The 19,762-nt window shown below is 36.4% G+C and overlaps 1 protein-coding gene across 3 annotated transcripts in view; it reads left to right on the top strand.

Moving 5' to 3' along the window:
- CSMD3 (CUB and Sushi multiple domains 3) overlaps window positions 1-19,762 on the top strand; it is a 935,029-nt gene that overhangs the window by 911,159 nt on the left and 4,108 nt on the right. For all 3 annotated transcript variants that reach the window (XM_037048422.1, XM_037048421.1, XM_037048420.1), the window contains 6 exons: window positions 1,400-1,511; window positions 3,627-3,806; window positions 6,834-6,899; window positions 11,701-11,859; window positions 15,142-15,254; window positions 17,787-17,874. In XM_037048422.1, coding sequence (XP_036904317.1) covers window positions 1,400-1,511; window positions 3,627-3,806; window positions 6,834-6,899; window positions 11,701-11,859; window positions 15,142-15,254; window positions 17,787-17,874 — 718 coding nt within the window. The remainder of the gene's footprint in view (window positions 1-1,399; window positions 1,512-3,626; window positions 3,807-6,833; window positions 6,900-11,700; window positions 11,860-15,141; window positions 15,255-17,786; window positions 17,875-19,762) is intronic.

Genomic DNA, 19,762 nt, shown 5'->3' with positions numbered 1-19,762 from the left:
TTGGGTTCAACTTATTTGGGACTCTCTGAGCTTCCTGGATTACCTGGAAGTCTATTTCCTTTGCCAGACTGGGGAAGTTCTCCTTTATTATTTGTTCAAATAAGTTTTCCACTGGTGGCTATTCCTCTTCCCCTTCCGGTTCCCCTATAATTTGGATGTTGGAACATTTAAAGATGTCCTGGAGGTTCCTAAGCCTCTCCTCATTTTTTTGAATTCTTGTTTCTTCCTTCTTTTCTATTTGGTCATTTTTTCTTCCTTCTGGTCCACTCCCTTCATTTGAGTCCCAGTTTCCTTTCCATCACTATTGGTTTCCCATGCATTTCCCTTCATTTCAATTAGTTTAGCCTTCATATGTTCCTCTAATTTGTGGCTAAAATCAACCAATTCTGTGAGCATCCTGATCACCAGTGTTTTGAACTGTGCATCTGAAAGGCTGGCTATTTCTTGGTCACTTAGAATTATAGGCTCTGGGGCTTTGAGCTGTTCTTGAGTCATAATATTTGGTCTGTTTGCACCTGTTATGTTTGAGGGGCGGAGCCTTAGGTGTTCACCAGGGCTGGGCGACCCAGTTGCTGGGTTGTAACTCTGCATGTGGGGGCGGGGTCAGAGGGAAAAAAATGGTGCTTTGTTCCACTTCACTCTCTCTCAGATTTCTGTCCCCTCTACGGCTTCCCACAAGCAAATTGGGCCCCTCTGGTGCTGGTTTCTGGCTGTGTGGGCCCGTGTACTCTCCAGGACCCTGTGGGTCTCTCCATTGAACTCTCTGTGAGCCTGGGAGCCTCTCTCGGCCCCTCGACCCCTCGACCCCGAAAAAGTCTTTCCAGCTGGTGCTTTCGGGCTCTAATTCCTGCTGGGGCCCTAGCCTGAGCAGTGTGTCTCACTATTTGCCCCTTCGCTTGGTTTATCTGCGTGCGAATGTGTGACCGTGGTCAGCCAGCTGCCCTGCACCCTCACTGGGTCTACCTGTCGCCTGTCGCCACTCCACACCTGGGATCCACCAACCGCCTCCCCCTCCACTCCTAGGTTGGTCAGACTGAACAATCTTTCTAGCCCGACCGCACTCCACAGCTGACTCTGCCCCTCTTACCCGTCTGGCTGAGTGGTTTGTTGAAGTCCGTACAGTTCAGTTGTCACTGTTTTGGCAGTGTTTTTGTTTCTAAAACTTAGCTGTCTTTAAATTTAGTTGTGGGAGGGGGCACAGTGTTTCCACCCACGCCTCCATCTTGACCAGAAGTCCCCGCCCAGTTTTATTTTAAATCAGATTTCAATTTATGTGCCCTCCAACATCTGCCATACACAATTGCTTTTGAAATATTTTCTCAATGTTTTTTCTGTTTGTTGCCATATTTGAAGTTGCACTGTGGCATCTGTTTTTTTATTCCTCTGTATTTTGCTACAGGTAGGAAGTGTTGTACAGTTCCATTGCAAAAAAGGACACCTTCTCCAGGGTTCTACAACACGCACTTGCCTCCCCGACCTTACGTGGAGTGGAATTCAGCCTGAGTGCATACGTGAGTATTGTGGCTAAGGAATTATATTTATCACGGGTAGGAATTTATATGCATATTTCTTCTAATTATGCAAATCAATGTATATCCACACAATGGATGCATCACATTGATGTTTTATATTATTACGAACATATATTATATGTTCATCTATGTGATTTTCTTTCTGTGCCATAGCCCTGTGTCCATTGGGAAACACTGTTGCTAAAGAAGGGAGAAGGCAGGAGGCACATTTTTGTTCTTTGTGAAAAGCCCTGGTCATTGTGTTCAGTCCAGTCACCTGGTAATTTTAGATGATAATTATTTTTTAGATTTATAGATCTATACTATGAACCTGAAATACTCAGATACAGAAGACCCCAACATAGTGACTCTTAATATTATCACTTGTGAAACTATCTGAGAATTTGAAGAATGCTAACGATACCCATGTAAGAAAGTATGCACCTCGACTGAAAATTGGAATACTAATTCGGGATTTGCTGGAGCTTGTAGATGTGCACTGACCCTAAACTGAGAACCCTTGCTGTACACAACAAACAGAACAGATTCCAAGGTCATTACTAAATAGTGTTTTCTTACTTACAGTCAGAAATCAATTTCAGCTGGTAAGTTACTTACCTCTCGTTTCCTTCATATCTCCTCTTTTTTATATCCTCTCCCATCTTTTTAAATTCTGGCCCCCTTGGGAGAAAATATAGAGAGTAAGCAGGAGGAGAATGGTATGTAACTTTTAGGAATTGCTGAAGTTCAAATGAGACCTGAGAATTTACTCTAGCCGTGTTCAGTACCACCCCAATAGTCCCGGGAGCCCCCATGAATCTGCAGGTCACTGAAAAGCAGCAGGACACCCCATTAAGTTGTGCTTCACACCCACTTCATTTATATTTAAATGTGGCAAAATCCCTTAAAAGAATTCCTCAGTGTGCACTTTAGAACAGCTGTGTGGAACGTGACTAAGTACTTCATAGTAAATCTAAATTCTTTGATGACCTACATTTAGAATATGATGATTTAAATGAAGTTAAACAGCTTCTGTTACTGCAAAGCATCTCAGAATTTTAATATGTGCATAATGATGGGGCTAAGAATGTAGCAGAGACAACTGTGTTTATCCTTAGCAGTAGTCACTTCATGAGGATCATAGTTCATTAACAGAATTATATGAAGTATAAACCATGTAATAAATACAATGTTTATCACATAGTGTTAAATGTGTTATTTATACCTTTGTAAATCTCCATTGGGAGACAAATGAACACTTTTTTTCCTAAACAAATTTATCCACAGAACACTTTGTTCAGATACTCTTTAAGGATTTTTATCCATGAACAAGTGATTGGAAATGTTGTCTTAGGGGGGAAAATTCTTATGCCACCTATTTCTGATTGAAAAGGAATGGTCTTTAGAAGACACAGACAGGTGAACTGGGGGTCAGGGACAAGAAGTGCCAAAGATACAGGTAGAGAGGAATCGAAGTAGAGAATTGGGAATGAGAAGAAATGAAGAAATGGGACAAAACGTTAAAAGGATAAAAAAAATACTGCTAACATATGAACCCAAAATACATCCAGAAAATGTTACATGTAAAACATTAAATTGTACTTTCTACATTAGGGAGTATTAATTAATATCAGAATGACATAATGAGCTATGGTTGGATTTAACTTTAGAAAGTATGTTTTAATTTAAAGTAAATATAATAAAGTACCATAAACTAATATTCTCTAAACTGGCATAGAAAATCAGAGTTTGACATATGATAAAACGTTTCTTACTGTGAGACCTTTTAGGCCCTTTAAAATACTCATGTGTATTGGGACTCTTTAAAATGGTGGTCTAGTGTACATTTATGGGCTGAAGTATGCACAGTTTTTTTCCCCTCAGTTTACCTATTGATATCACATTCATTGGATGATTAGGAAACGCTAATCTATGAAATCAGAATATATATTTACATTTGTACATTTCCTTTGACTCATTGGGATCATCATTTTAAAGTATATTTATATAAAGATGTTAACGTACCTCTAAACATATATCATGTCTCTAGTCTCAAAATTTTCTGAATGTGTCTGTAAAAATGAATATTTCTCTCTCTCTCTTTTAAAAATACAGCCCACAGCTGTAAACAGCCAGAAACTCCTGCTCATGCAAATGTCATAGGAATGGACCTTCCCTCCCATGGTTATACGCTGGTTTATACCTGCCAGCCTGGCTTCTTCTTAGCTGGTGGAACAGAACACAGGGTGTGTAGATCCGATAACACTTGGACTGGAAAAGTTCCTGTTTGTGAAGGTAAGTTTTTTGTATAAGACCTTTTCACAAAAAATAGTGTACTATTTTGGCCTCTTTTAAATACAAGAGATGAAAAAATTCGATTTAAATGAGCTTAAAACAAGGGAAATTTGTTGGACAATTAAAGGAAAGGAGTAACGTAGATACTTCAGGACTCAGAGGCACAAAAATATTCAGGTCTTTATAACTTCTATGTTCTGTTTTTTATTCTTGCCTTTATTGCTTCTAGTTTTCTATTCATAGTAGGTGCACTGGTTGTATAGGGCTAACTGTAACAAAATAGCACAAGTTGGATGGGTTAAAAGAAAAGAAATTTATCCTCTCACAGTTGTGGAGACCAGAAGTCCATCATCAAGTGGTCAGCAGGCCCACGTGTCCTCCAAAGTCTCCCTCATTCCTTGCTCTTTCTTCCCTCACCGCTCATGGCGTCTGGCTGTTCTTGGCATTCCTTGCCTCATCGCTGCCTCTGTCCATTGTCTACTCTTGTCGTCCCATGGCCTATCCTGTGTATCTTCATATGTCCTCTCTGCTCTTTATAAAGACACCAGTTATTAGATTTAGGGATTATTTCAGGATTATTTCACCATGAGAGCCCCCACGGATTATATCTTCAAAGTTTCTATTTCCCAATGAGATCATATTCTGAGGTTCCTGATGAACATAAATTTGGGGGGTATATTCTTCAGCTTCCTAGAAGAGAGACCATTGCTGCCAGCATTTCTAGGCTCACGCTGCTGGCACAACAACCCTGGTTGAAAGGGCCTTTCCCAAAGCTTGGCCGTGAAAGCACTCTTCGGAAGTTTGAGTGTCACGGTGTTGAACAGAGTCCATGTCCAAATCCATCACTCAACCCGGGTGGTCGGTTTCTCTGATCTTGTCTAGATGAAGAGACCACTTCTCTTGCTGCTTAATTAGGACAGTTCTCATCTGGACAAGATATAAGGAATTTACCAGAGAAAATAGGGTTATATTTCTGGAAGAAAGAGCAAAGGAAATTGTTCTGAATTCTAGATAAGGTCATCAATAAACAGCCTTTTCTTTTTCTTTTTTTAGATTTTATTTATTTATCTTTAGAGGGGAAGGAGAGAGGGAGAGAAATATCAATGTATGGTTGCCTTTTGTGTGTCCCCTGCTGGTAGTTAGCCTGCAAGGAACCATCCTGCAACCCAGGCATGTGCCCTGACTGGGAATCGAACCATAATCGTCTGGTTCGCAGGCCCGTGCTCAATCCACTGAGCTATGCCAGCCAGGGCTTTCTTTCTTTTTTATTTTTTACATTTTTTTAGACCTTCTAGTTCTTGACCTCTTGCAGCATTGACAAATGTTCATGAATTTATCCTTCTTGAGATGTTTTTGCTCTCTGAGCTAGACCATTGCCATTATTGTTTAATTTTTTAAAAGATTTTAGAGAGAGGGGAAAGGAGGGAGAAAGAGTGGGAGAGAAACATCAATGTATGGTTGCCTCTCATGTGCCCCCTACTGGGGACCTGGCCTGCAACCCAGGCATGTGCCCTGACTGGGAATAGAACCAGCGACCCTTTACTTCACAGGCCCGTGTTCAATCCACTGAGCTAACACCAGCCAGGGCCATTATTGTTTAATTTTTAAAAAGTTTGCAAATCCTTGTCCTTGAGACCTTATTCTATTATTTGCTTGTCATTGTATTTCTCCACTCTGTCCTTTCATCTGTTCCTCCCCATCTAGAATATGATCTCAATAGATAGAAAAACCTTTGTTCAAAGTATTTAAAACTCTAATTTTAATATTGAGATCAGTTCCTTACCTGGGAAAACTGTTCAATAAATATTTGAATAAATAAATATGTTGTTCCTTTATAATTCTGCCTATCTATTCTTCCCTATAAATTAATTTTCTATCCATGATTTTCTAAAGGCTTGGTTCTTAGACATCTCTTTGTTTTACTTTATATTCTCTCCCTAGGTAAGTTCATTTAAGCCCATGTCTGCAACAGTGTCTTTTATGGAAACTATTCACATATTAATATTTCTAGCCTATTTATCTTTTCTTAGCTCCAGGCTTATGTGTTCAGTTGCTTACTTGACATCTCTTCTCAAATTCCTTGGAGAATTTCAGTACTCAACATATGCTAATCTGAATTCATGTATTTCTTTTTACTGTCGTCTTCTTTTGGTAATCCTGTCTCAGTGGTCCATCATCATGTCATACACAGAAACCTGGTAGTCAGCTTTGACATCTTCCTATCCCTTTAAATCCACCAGGATTCCAGCAGCTTTTTGTCTATCCCCTTTTCAGTTTTATCATTACCCCTGCAGTGGTCTCACCGAGGATTATTACTTATCCTGGGATCACAGTGGCAGCCTCTCACTGCCCTGCCCAAGTCAGTAGCCGCTCCTTCTCATTTTATTCTCCATCTTTCAGCCAGAGTGCCATTCACCCAAATCACTTCCCCTTCAAACCTATCAAAGGCATCTCATGGTCCTTCAGATAAAGATAGAAGCCTTTACAGGGTCGACAAGCACTGGCTGTCCTGACTCCTGTAACTTTCCGGGCATTTCCAACACCCCAGGGATGTCCTTGGTTTGGGGGCTACCTTTGGTTTGACTTAAAGCTTTAGTTTTAACTTTTCATCATCGCACCTACTCAATGTCTTATGAGCTAGCTCAACAAATTTGGATTTTAAACACAAACCCTACAGCAATGATTTTTGCATTTTTGCAACTGGAACATAAGCTCAGCCCTCAACTTTTATGTTGGAATCCACTTTTTCCATGTTACATATTCCTCTGCAGTAAGACACAGTGATCCGTCATATGGCAGCAGTAATGACCCTCTCGTTGCACTGGAATGTGATGGGAGGAATTACTGAAAATGCCAGCTGACGACAGGAGTGTCAGCTAGGGCCAGAGGTGCCATGATAAATGGGACTTTTGGGAGTAAACTATATGATGTCAGAAAATAAAGTGGACAGAACACTATATTTTTGGTGTGTATATGTATGTTATTAATTATATTAACTTCTTCAATGTTTTTTATTTCTCTTCATAGCTGGTTCCAAAATATTGGTAAAAGATCCTAGACCGGTGCTAGGGACACCCAGCCCAAAGCTAAGTGGTTAGTAACGTCAATGTTTTTCTAGAAGTCATGATGTCTAAAAGCTATTACCTATTTTAAAATGGGTATTTATTTATAAAAGTGTATCTTAATATGTGAAAACAATGTATTTGACTATTTGGAATTTGAAATTTGATCATTTGTATCATAACATGTTGAATTTTGAGCAGTGTAATGATGTGACTTAGTAACATTCCAAAAATATTATTTATAGTTTTCTTTAGAAAATTTTCTTTCGAGAGTGTCTGAAAAATGACTAAATAATAATAGTAGTTGTTATATTTGGAATATTAAATTAAAAGCGAGATATTATATACAATTTTTAAATACAGATGTTTTACCAAAAAATGTAATTTTTATGTGAGTAAAAAGTATAGGAACTTCTGGAAATTGTCCAGTTTATTTTCAGTTGTTATACTTAAAAAGCAAATTTTAAACCCAAGCATAGTCATTAAAAACATGGACTTTAAAGTCCTACAACCATGGTGTCATTTTTGTTATATCTTTCCTACCCTATGACTTTGGAGAAGTTATTTTATGTATCTGAACACTACGTATAGTGATTAAATTGTTATAAATGAATTGTATGAAAAGGAAGTGCAAAGTGTTTAACAAATAGTAAGTGTTCATATACAAAAGCAGCCGTTTTCATATTAGTATTTTATTTACATGATATAAATGAAAAGCTAATAATAAAATTACAGGCTAACAGTCTCATCTTTGGAGATAGAATTGACCCAGTTGTTTTGAGCTAAGAACAGTGATAAGATTAATTTTAGTGGGGTACAGAAATTTTCAATGTACATGTTACCAAACTGGAGTGCCACAGAACTCTGAGACACTGATTTATTCAACACTCAGCAATAACAGACTGAGTGTCACTAAGGCAGTCAGAGAATAAGGACTTTCAGTCATCATAAGGCAGAAAGGTTAGCCATGAGTCAGAAAACCATAATGGTCAATCAGTGCACAGAATTTCCCTATGGGAGCTGTCTATCCAGAAACAGAAGGGCTCTCTGAACAGTAACTCCAGTACCTCAGGTGTAAACCAGGACTGTCCTGGGCAAAACACGGCCAATGCTCACCAATAAATAAATCAAGCAGACCTAAAAAATTAAAAACAATATGGAAAAACTAAGCAATACAATAAGTTTGGCTAATATACAAATGTAAAAATTTCTCCATCAAATAATTATAGAATATATGCTCTCTTCTAAGGAATAGGACAGCTGTGACAATCGATCATATATTAAGTAATAAATAACACAAATTTCAAAATGCAGTCTCTTCTGATCATAATGCAGTTCAAAGTTAATAAGAAAATGGGTACATTTTAAAATTTCTGAATATTTGTAAATTAAGAAAATAATGTTGATGAACAAATCATGAGTTAAAAATGAAATTAAAATAAAAAATGCAATACTAGTACTGATGTTGAAATCTAAATATCAAAATTTGGGAACTGAAGCAAAAGAAAAGTTACAAGGAGAATTTAAACACTTCAGTCTTTATATTAGAAAAGAAGACCTCAGAATTAGTGATTTAAGTGTTCCTATTAAGAAGATATAAAAAGTATGACAGAATAACCAAAGGAAATCATAAATCAATGTAGTAAACATGAACAAACAAGTGAACACCAAAGATACAACAGGAAAATCTAAATAGACCCAAAAGTAGTTCACTGAAAAACCAAAGTGAAAATTTTCTGGTATGTTTGATCAAGAAAACAACAAAAATAAAAACAAAATTAAATGTGAACAATTTTATCTACTCTCTAATTACATAGAGAGTAGATAAAATAGATGAGAAGTATATTAACACAAAACTATCAAAACTGTCCATTTAAAATTATTAAACTAAATGGACAACTTACTAGAAAAGTGTGTGTTACCGGATCTAATAAAACTTGAGTAATACCATAACAAAGTGGTAATCAAAACCATTTCCATCCACAAAGAGAAAAGGTGGGTATGGCTCTACTCAGGAGTTATACCAAATTTAGGAACAGCACAGGTCATCCCTGTTTTACAAAACTTATCCATTCAATAAAACTCATTCTAGGGATCCCATATAATTCTAATAATTCAGATAAATCCATTAAAAGGGGGAAATTACTGGCCCATTTGACTCAAGATTATAGATGAAAAATTATCTCTAGATAAAATCTTAGCAAATCAGATATACTATATAATAAAGGGGTCGTGTCCAATTGGATTCATGATATAGATAAAATTTTAGCAAATCAAATAGATTATAGTAAAGATAGCACATCCAGTTTTGTTCATGATCTACATAAATATTTCTGTTAAATAATCATTAAAAGTAACCTACCAGATTAAGAGATTAACATGCAAATATAAGATTATTTTAATACTTGCACCAAATATATTTTATAAGATTCAACTCCTATTCACAATTTTTAGAAGTTCTGTTAATAAATTAGAAAGAAAGGGGATTTCTTAAACCTGAGTAAAGAGATCTATAACACTTTAAGAGCAATGTCATCTTAAATGCCAACATATTCGAAGCATTTTATTTAAATTAATGAATGAGACGAAGTGATTAGATTGCTCAAAAGAAACAGGAATGAAATTTGGCAGTGGTTCAAAGTCAGGAGCATGTCGTTCTCTTTGGCAAAACTATGAAGCCTACAAAGCAAAGTTTGTGTTCAAAGTTTATGTTCAAATATGTCTTGGAAGAAAAGACCACGGCCGTCATTGTTTTCCTCCTTTTCATTGATATCGATATCAATGATAATTGAATGACGCTTTAGAATTTATAAAGAACAGCCAAATACACGATCACATTTATATCTCAAAATAGACTGACCAATCGAAGGATATATTGTCTATTTCCCCTTAGGGAAAATGCTTTCACCGACGTCATACTGCTATTTTGAAATCTGCCATTATGGGGGTAGTTACACCCTACCAAATCAGTGATGAATCCTGACACAAGTGTATGCTGCTGCAGCTGCTCTCTACTTTTTCCCATTTTCTCTGGCCACTAGGCATTCCTTCACTCCCTTCAGTCAACACTCCCTAATTTCCCTAGGCACAATGGACAAGATCTTTAGGTGCAACATGTTTTTATTAAAGGTCCAAGGGTAGCAAAGAGTAATCACAGTGCAAGCCAGGGGAAATGAACAATGAGAGGCACGACACCACTTATTAACTGAGTGCCTACTCTTTGTCAGAATGTTCTTCTCCCTTGCTCTCCTAGCTCTACAACTAAGAGTCTTAACACTTCGTAATTCCCGATTCTTGTAACGCAGGGCAGTTTAACTGTTCCTTTCTGCAAACTTGTTCTAGATATATACTTTTTAAAAGCTGAAAACTCTTTAAGATGCTTACCAAGTCAAGGGCTTTACCTATGCATGCTATCAAAACTTTAGGTAAGGTTACCCTCTACACAGAGAGCATCACTGTGAAATTTGAGGTTTGAGGAGGGATGCCACTAGAAGGATGACTTGGCAGAGGCCACAGGGTCCAGACTGTGGATTTTTCATGATGCTAATTTCATTTCTGCTATGTACATGTTTTATTAGCAACTATGCAATGAGTATACAACCTAAGGTTTCCCTATTTTATCTGCATGATAATATATTTTTTAAAGATTTTATTTATTTATTGTTAGAGAATGGGGAAGTGAAGGAGAAAGGGAAAGAAACATCAATGTGTGGTTGCCCTTTGCATGCCCCCTACTGGGGACCCGGCCTGCAACCCAGGCATGTGCCCTAGACTGGGAATGGAACCAGGACCCTTGGGTTCACAGGCCTGCACTCAATCCACTGAGCTATGCCAGCCAAGGCTGCATGGTAATATTAATGATAGAGAAGATCAGGTAACAAATGTGAGTAACTTAAGAAAAAAAATACTCTTTTTCCTAAGTTCATATCATTTACTCACTCACCCCAGCAGGCATGGATCCATTGAATAGTTGATTACTGGGCGTGTTCCTTACAATGAAGTATGAGGTTAATGGAAATCTCTCAGCCTTTTCCCAGGATCTGGCTAGACTTTGACATGTCTAAATTATCTAACTATAAATCACATAACTAATTTATACAAATATACAAAGTCTTATTTGGCTGTGTCTAACACAAGAGTTTTCTTCTTTAGACAGATGTTTTATAGCATTTAGAATGAATAGTCTTTGGTTCTGCCACAATTTGTCTCTCTCCTATGACAGACAATTCTAGTGACAATTCCTTTACCTCTAAAAATACCTTTATCTTCAAAGGTGTTAATATGATGGAGCCTGGCTCTTCCTCAGGAGCATCTATTATTGGAATCACTGAACTAGAATTCTGTATGGGAGACAAAGGAGTGTCCCTCCTGCCAGTCTTCAAGGGCTGTTTTGCAAGGGAGCTGAACTCTGTATTCTTCCTCCTGTGAACCTATCCTGCCAGGAGAAAAGGAGGCCTCTTGGGGCCACTATACAGACTGATTTAGCCCAAGAAAAGCTTTCTATTTTCCTCCTGGAATAAAGATATTATTATGGGAGAACAAATACAAGTAAACTTGATATTTAGCTGGACTCTATAAGTTCCATGTCTTTAGTTGGTGGTGTTTATCTTTTATTGATGACTCATGTACAAATCTAGGTTATTACAATTTTGGCTTAGTCTAAAGTAATGGAAACACATTTATGTGAGACATTTATAATACGCATTCCACATTACTGTGTATTTAGCACATTTTATTATCCAATACATTAATATTCATTAATCCACTATTTAAGGCTTGTATTTACAGGACACCATGAAATTAATGTATGTATTTATTTAATCTATTCACAGTTCCTGATGATGTGTTTGCCCAAAATTATATATGGAAAGGCTCTTACAATTTCAAAGGAAGGAAACAACCCATGACCTTGACAGTTACTAGCTTCAATGCTTCCACCGGGAGAGTCAACGCAACACTCAGCAATAGCAACATGGAGCTGCTACTTTCAGGTATCCCATTAAAGAACAGCAAATAATGCCTTCATGCCTTCATTTCCATCATTCTTGTTCATGACTCTAATACTGTGAAGCATTTGTTATTTTTTTATGATATTTATAATTTATCCAGAAACAAAGCTTTCTGGGTTTTGGATTGACACATTAATATTTCTACACAAATATAAATCTCTGTGGTACGGAAATAAGCTCCCTCAAGAATATTTTTCCATAGTCAGAATGAGACATTGTGAAATAGGACAGAACTTTTCATTTGAATACCATGAAATTTTCCTTTATTCTCATAAAGCTAAGCAAACTGGATCTGTGATTTGCAATCTATTTTATGGCCACAAAGTTCTTCATATGAAAATATTTAGGTGGGCGCCATCAGTTAAGACAGCAAAAGTAGGAACTACACGACTTTAAACAGGCATAATGGACCCAGACCACTGTCCATCTGCTCGCCTTTTCAAGTTTCTGTTCTCTCTATCTAGAGCGTGCTTCTTTCATTAAGAAAACATTCAGATGTTTTCTTAAATGTCATCTTGTCAACAGTATGCCTGATTACCCTTCTAATGTAGCCTCCATATTACAAACACAGTCAAATTATATCTCAGAGGTTAGAACAGCATCTGAAAAAATAAGCCTCAAAGAATGTTGTCAAAGTAATGAATATGAATTATTGCTCTCATTAAAATTATTTTATGTCTTCATATTGCAAATATGAAATACATATATATATATATTGTTAAGCATCCTGGCTATTTATATATCCTAAATACACTTCTCCCTTATCTGCATTTTCACTTTCCATGGTTTTAGTTACCAAAGCCAATTATGGTCCAAAATAGCAAATGGAAAATTCCAGAAGCGAGCACTTCATAGTTTTAAACTGCAAGTTATTCTGTATAGCATGAGACAATATCACTGTATCTTGCTCCATCCCTGCCAGCCGGGAAGTGATTGATCCCTTTGGGGTGTCCATGCTGTATGCTAACCCCCACCCTTAGTCACTTAGTCCCCATACCCACAGAAGATCAGCAGCAACCCCACACTAAGTCACAGTGCCTGCGGCATCTGCCTGGCTCCACCTCCTCACATAGGCCCTGTAGCATGTCGCATCATCACGTAAAAGAGTAAGTACCATGCAAAAAGATGTTTTGAGAGAGACAGCACACATTTCAAATATAACTTTTATTATAGTATATTGTTATAATTGTTCCATTTCATAGTTACTGTTTTTAATATCTTACTGTATCTAGTTAGTAGTTTAAACTTTATCATCGGTATTTATGTTTAGGAAAAACCAGTATACAACTATATATAAGGTTCTGCACTCTCTGAAATTTCAGACATCCGCTGGGATCTTGGAAGTATACCTGTGGGTAGAAATACTATCAAGCATCATTTTAAATTATTGAATGGTCCTGCACTAAACCCTGAGTAGAAGTATTAAAAATTAATAGGTATTACATTTTTAAAATTATAGTTGTGCAATATAATTTGAAAGAAGCTTTATATGAACAAGAGCAATGCATTTAAATTATGACTACAGCTTTATGTAACTTTGAAACAAACAATTTTTAAAAATTTTTCGTATAAGATTTAGGACAAAATAAATGCACATGTTGACCTTAAACAGCATGGATTTAAACTGCATAGGTCCACTTCATGTGTGGATTTTTTTCCAGTTGACATATGTAGTCCACACTAGACTTGGTCAAGGGTACACAAGCAGTTGGAATCTGCCAGAGTAGAGGGCAGGCTTCAGTGATACACAGATTTTCAGCTGCATGAAGGCAGTCAGTGCCGCTGACACTGTGTTGTTCTAGGGTCAGGGGTACTCACTCGGGGAAAATTTTCTAATTTTACTTTATGAATATAGAAAAGCAAACACAAATAATTAGATTAATTTAATTTGCTATCAATGTCTCCATATACAGGGATTATAACCTTTTCCATTAATATTATATTTGATTACTCCTATGCCTTTTTTCTATTAATTATAATTTACATTGTATCAAAATCTATTTATCACTATCTTTGTGTTCCCAGCACATTCTAATGGTACTTTATTACATAGGTAAAAGATGAAGTGAAAGAATGAATAGTCAAATTTCAGCCATCATTTAAACACAAAATTTTAACTTATGATTGTATTTATTATTATTCCCTTGAACACACTTACACTCCAGCTTATTTCTATTTTTTTAAAAAGTCACAGTTTAAGGGGGAAAATTATTGTATATATTCTTGCCTCTGTCTTTTATGCCATTACCTATATCGACCTTGTTGAACAGAAAATCCCACTTGAATTTTCAAGACCCAGCTCAAATGCCTTTTTTAAGTAACCATTTCCTGATCACTCCAGTGTGAAATGATCCCGCTCTTCTGGTCTTTACTTATCGTATTTCAGTTAGCTGTGTACCTGGCTTAAATCTCTACTTAAAGGAGAAAACTTGTGAGCATCCTGTCTTTATACAGGAACAAAATATATTCATCTTTGTGGCTCAAGTTGCATCTAGAATATTCTCTTTCACATGGTTGCCACCCAATTTAAGAAAAACATAAGCAGTTTTTGAATGTGATTAATATCTTTAAAGATTTTAAGTATGGTTGAGGAAAGCAATACCATATTTTACCACTTATAATACACTCCCGTGAATAATGCACACTCACGTTTTTGGCCCAAACTTTCAGGAAACACATTTCTCATTTTAAGTAAATGTTTTATTTATTAATATTTAGAAACAAAACTGATGATCATATTCCAGGGTATCGTTTTTGTATACAAATATCATTATTGCTTTCTAGGTTACACTTTTAATGTATGAGCATAAATAAAATAATTAAAAACATTTATATAGATGAGGAGTCAGCACTACCCGTGTAGAATGTGTACACATTCTACACATGTAGAATGTGTATCCTTATTTTCCTTCAAAAAATTGGGCCAAAACTATGCCTGAAATTATGATACCTGAAATTTTGATATACCTGAAATTTTTTTATATACCTGAAATTATGATACTTTTGTTTGTGCCATCATGGAATGGTGCTATTAAGGACAGTACTACTTAATTGTAACAACATAGGTCATTTAAACCCACAGTGAAGATGTAAGTTGAGCATTTCAGCTGAAAGAGAGATCAAACATATCGCAGGATTTGTCAACAGCATTGCCAATAAAACTGGCTTTGACTTGGCCTTGTTTATTTCTTTTCCAATCATGTGCATTACATGATATATTTAAGGAGTTATAGATAATAAAATAAAGCATAACTGTTTTTACAGGAGTATATAAAAGCCAGGAAGCTCGCCTAATGTTACACATCTATCTTATTAAAGTACCAGCTCATGCTTCTATGAAGAAAATGAAGGAGGAAAATTGGGCCATGGATGGCTTTGTAAGTATAGTTCTTTATAAGCCTGCTGCTGACACAAATTTGTGCTTAGGTTTGTCATTAAAATTCCTGGAAAAGGTGAGTTCCTAAATTTAGCTAATTATGAACACATACACATATCACATGTTAAAATTACTACTAAGGGTAAACTTTTTGGAAAAAAATGACCAAGTATATTTAGTAATCTAGAGTGTTAAGCCTAGGATTATTAGATTCTGGTGAGCTTTGCTTATTTCTGTGATATTGATGTGTACAGATGTATATAGTTTTGTATTAGTTTCATTAAATTTATTTTGCTTGCAGTCAGTTATGATAAATAAATCTGGATAAAATGTAATTCAGCCTTTGGAACCACTATTTAAGGCATATGCAACATAATAAAAGGCTTCAGAAAAAATGAAGCATGCCCACTAACTTTAATCACAGATTTAGAATGTTTTCTAAAATTGTCTATGAACAGAAAGTTATGTAAATTGCTTCATGTGGGGAGATAGTTGCCATAGCTTCACCGTGGAGTCACCCTGTCCTATTCAGCCACTTGTGTGAATGGAGTTTCTAAATTGGGAGTTGGAAGCAAGTCTTATATTCCCATCATGCCTAGGAACCTTTGTTTAAAAATGAGCATGAGAGAAAGAGCTCTGGCCATATTCTCCCAAATAGCAAGCCTTCTTTTACATGGAACACCTAGCAGGAAAGAAGATATATAGTAAGTCACAACCTTCAGTTAGTTTGTTTCCTGTGGAAAACATGTCCATTCTGTTTCCCTGTCCATATCATTATTCATGGAGTTGGGGACCAATGCTTTTTTTCAGTGCACTCAGGTTGTTTAATTGCATTATTTCATCTGGGAAACAAAATACATGCATTTAAATGATAGAGTTTGAGCTATTCTCTTTAGAAGCATTTAATTTTAAAAAATGGCCATGACCAGAGTATGATGTCTGATAATAAAGAATAAATCTTACCACTTGTGGTGACATATCAGACTTGCTTTTAAGGGGCAAGATTCAAGGTTTTTTGTTTGTTTGTTTTTACAACTTTTACACTAGCATACATGGCTTAGGTAGCTAGTTGCAGCTACTGGTAATTAAAACAAATTTCCTCTAACCAGGAACACTGAAAAGTTTCAATTCCTATTTTATCTATGATAGCAAATGGTACTATGCATGTAAAATCATATTTGAATATGTAATACACTACAGTATTAGACATTGCCACAAAATTTCCAAGGACATTCAACTATATATAGTTCTTTTTTTTCTCAAGTATTCTATTTATTTATTTTTAGAGGGAGAGAGAGGGAGTGAAAAAGAGAGGGAGAGAAACATCAATGCATGGTTGCCTCTCCTGTGGCCCCTACAGGGGGCCTGGCCTGCAACCCAGGCATGTGCTCCAACTAGTAATTGAACCAACCCTTTGGTTCACAGGCCAGCACTCAATCTGCTGATCATACCAGCCGGGGCCAGTATATAGTTCTAATATGTCTGAAGTTGGTTGTATATAGACTGGTTGTTAATTTCACTCACATTCCATTTGCTGCACTTGAAGCAAGTGTAGCAAGTTCAGATCAGCTCCAGGTATCTGATTCTGGGACCCGAGCTGGAGGGGCAGCAGAGGGGTACCTGGAGCACCATCTTTTTTGTCAGCAGTCAGAAGCACTGAGGGACACAGTGGAAAACATACCCCCTCCTGTTTTTAATAGCCCTATTAAAATTTAATTCATATACCCTAGAATTCCCCCATTTAAAATGTTGAATTCAGTGGCTCTGCATTATTTGGAAATGAGTGACCATTACCACAGCTGATTTATAATATCTTTCTCATCCCAAAGAAAAATTACATATTTTTTAGCTGTCATCCCACCCAACCACCCCTCATCACCACCCCGGCCCTAAACAGTCACAAATCTACTTTCTGTCTGTACGCATTTCCCTGCTCTGGACGTTCATATTAATGGAATCGTGTAATATGTGGGCTTTGTGATTTACTTACTTAACATAATGGGAAAGATGCCCCTTAAGACCTAGGCTAGGAACTGGCATTGTCAGTTCCACCCACATTCCACTGGACAAGCAACTCACAGGACCAAACCCGACTCAATGAGATGGGAAGTATATTCTTCCCATGAAGGTCAGTGGGAGTGGGGAGAAGTGCATATATGCTGAACAGTAACATAACCTTAAAAAAAGTGTTTTCATGCTTTAATTTGTAATTGAGCATTTATCCCCTTCTGTTTCATGATATCTTTGTCTTTCTTTTTTTGACAATAGGCTCCTTGGCCTAAAAGAAATCTGTATATCTATACAACAATATTAATGAGCAACCTCTCTTCGATATCAAAATTATTTAAAAGTGAACATGTCGGCTTTGCCTATAATGATGTCAAATTTGTACAATGTTCTGTATTTTGCATAGGAGGAAGATCTAGAGGAAAGAATGTTGCACAGTATTCACTTAGGATAAAATTAAATATTAAGTCTGGGGAAATACAACTGTGACTAAATTCACATTTAATCAAATTATAAATATTTTTAGGTTTCTGCTGAGCCTGATGGAGCTACTTATGTGTTTCAAGGATTTATTCAAGGCAAAGATTATGGGCAATTTGGACTACAAAGACTGGGTAATGTATTTACTCATTTTCATTTTCATGTAGTTTCTTTATTACTCTAGACATCATAAGAAAATGCAGAGAATTCTGTATACTAGGCACACTTACTATAGTTTGAGCTTTGTGTTGTCAGGGCTATATACATTGATCTATTTCGACAGCCTTTAAAAGATAACATTTCTTCAAAATATTGGTTCTCCATGTACCAACTTTGCACAATGTGCTTTCCATCATATATCTAATAAACATGACAAACTGTCTTGCCCTTCAGCAAATAAAAAGGAGAAAAAGTGATATAGATGTAAAGAAAAATATTAAACTGTAAATTATATTATCTTATGAGAACCGTAATACTTCTCTTCAGTTTGCATATTGTTGAAATTTTCTTACTCCTTCCAAAATGCAGTGGCACTTTGAGAAACTCATAGGGTCCAGAAAGGGAAAATCACTTTGAGGAATGGATCTCCTTTCAGGACTTTGTGCTCTGCAGTTATGTAAATTTCTGTGGTAGATGCCACAAGGTTTTCTCATTCTTATTTCCAATTCTGCTAAAATATGTGTCAACATTGAATGGCCTTGTTTGAAGTGGATTTATTAGCATAGTTTTAGTTATACTCTCTCCCATTATCTTATTGTGGTGTTGGTATATAAAGAATAAGTTCAGGCTCCAAAACTACCATTTTATATTTCTCTTAACAAATTTGTTTACTTTGAACTTTACAAGGCTTGAAAAAATAGGTATAGAATGAGGTACTAACTTTTTAAACCTGGCCTAAGGTATTATTGATATTTACCTCAATGTAACTATCTATCAAAAAGTGAAATTAGCCCCTGGCTGGCTTAGCTCAGTGGATTGAGTGCGGGCCTGCGAACCACACGATCGTGGTTCGATTCCCAGTCAGGGCACATGCCTGGGTTGCAGGCCAGTTCCCAGTGGGGGACTCACGAGAGGCAACCATACATTGATACTTCTCTCCTTCTCTCCTTCCCTTCCCCTCTAAAGATAAATAAATAAAAAAAATTAAAAAAAGAAATTAAAAAAAAAGTGAAATTAGCTTTCTCTAAATGAACAATAATAATAAGATGCCATTTTTGATAATGCCTTATGTAAAATCATGTTATTTTTAACAACAGGATAAGACATTAGCATTGTATAGTAACCCAATCATGTAATTAAATGCAAGATGTTGTCATGTAATAATTCCAAAAGCATCTCAAACACCGCATGTCTGAAATANACTACCATTTTATATTTCTCTTAACAAATGTGTTTACTTTGAACTTTACAAGTCTTGAAAAAATAGGTATAGAATGAGGTACTAACTTTTTAAACCTGGCCTAAGGTATTATTGATACTTACCTCAATGTAACTATCTATCAAAAAGTGAAATTAGCCCCTGGCTGGCTTAGCTCAGTGGATTGAGTGCGGGCCTGCGAACCACACGATCGTGGTTCGATTCCCAGTCAGGGCACATGCCTGGGTTGCAGGCCAGTTCCCAGTGGGGGACTCACGAGAGGCAACCATACATTGATACTTCTCTCCTTCCCTTCCCCTCTAAAGATAAATAAATAAAAAAAAATTAAAAAAAGAAATTTAAAAAAAAAGTGAAATTAGCTTTCTCTAAATGAACAATAATAATAAGATGCCATTTTTGATAATGTCTTATGTAAAATCATGTTATTTTTAACAACAGGATAAGACATTAGCATTGTATAGTAACCCAATCATGTAATTAAATGCAAGATGTTGTCACGTAATACTTCCAAAAGCATCTCAAACACCGCATGTCTGAAATAGAACCTATAAGAAAGGAACTGAAAAATGACCGTTAGTTATTTTCTCTTGCTACATGTGTCAAAATGTTGACAAACCTGATTGTTTTCATTTTCTAATTATGCT

The sequence above is a fragment of the Sturnira hondurensis genome, unplaced genomic scaffold, assembly GCF_014824575.4.
Source record: "Sturnira hondurensis isolate 20B ecotype Veracruz unplaced genomic scaffold, ASM1482457v3 Scaffold0006413, whole genome shotgun sequence".
Lineage (NCBI taxonomy): Eukaryota > Metazoa > Chordata > Mammalia > Chiroptera > Phyllostomidae > Sturnira > Sturnira hondurensis.
This window is presented reverse-complemented; position numbering and strand designations above follow the sequence as displayed.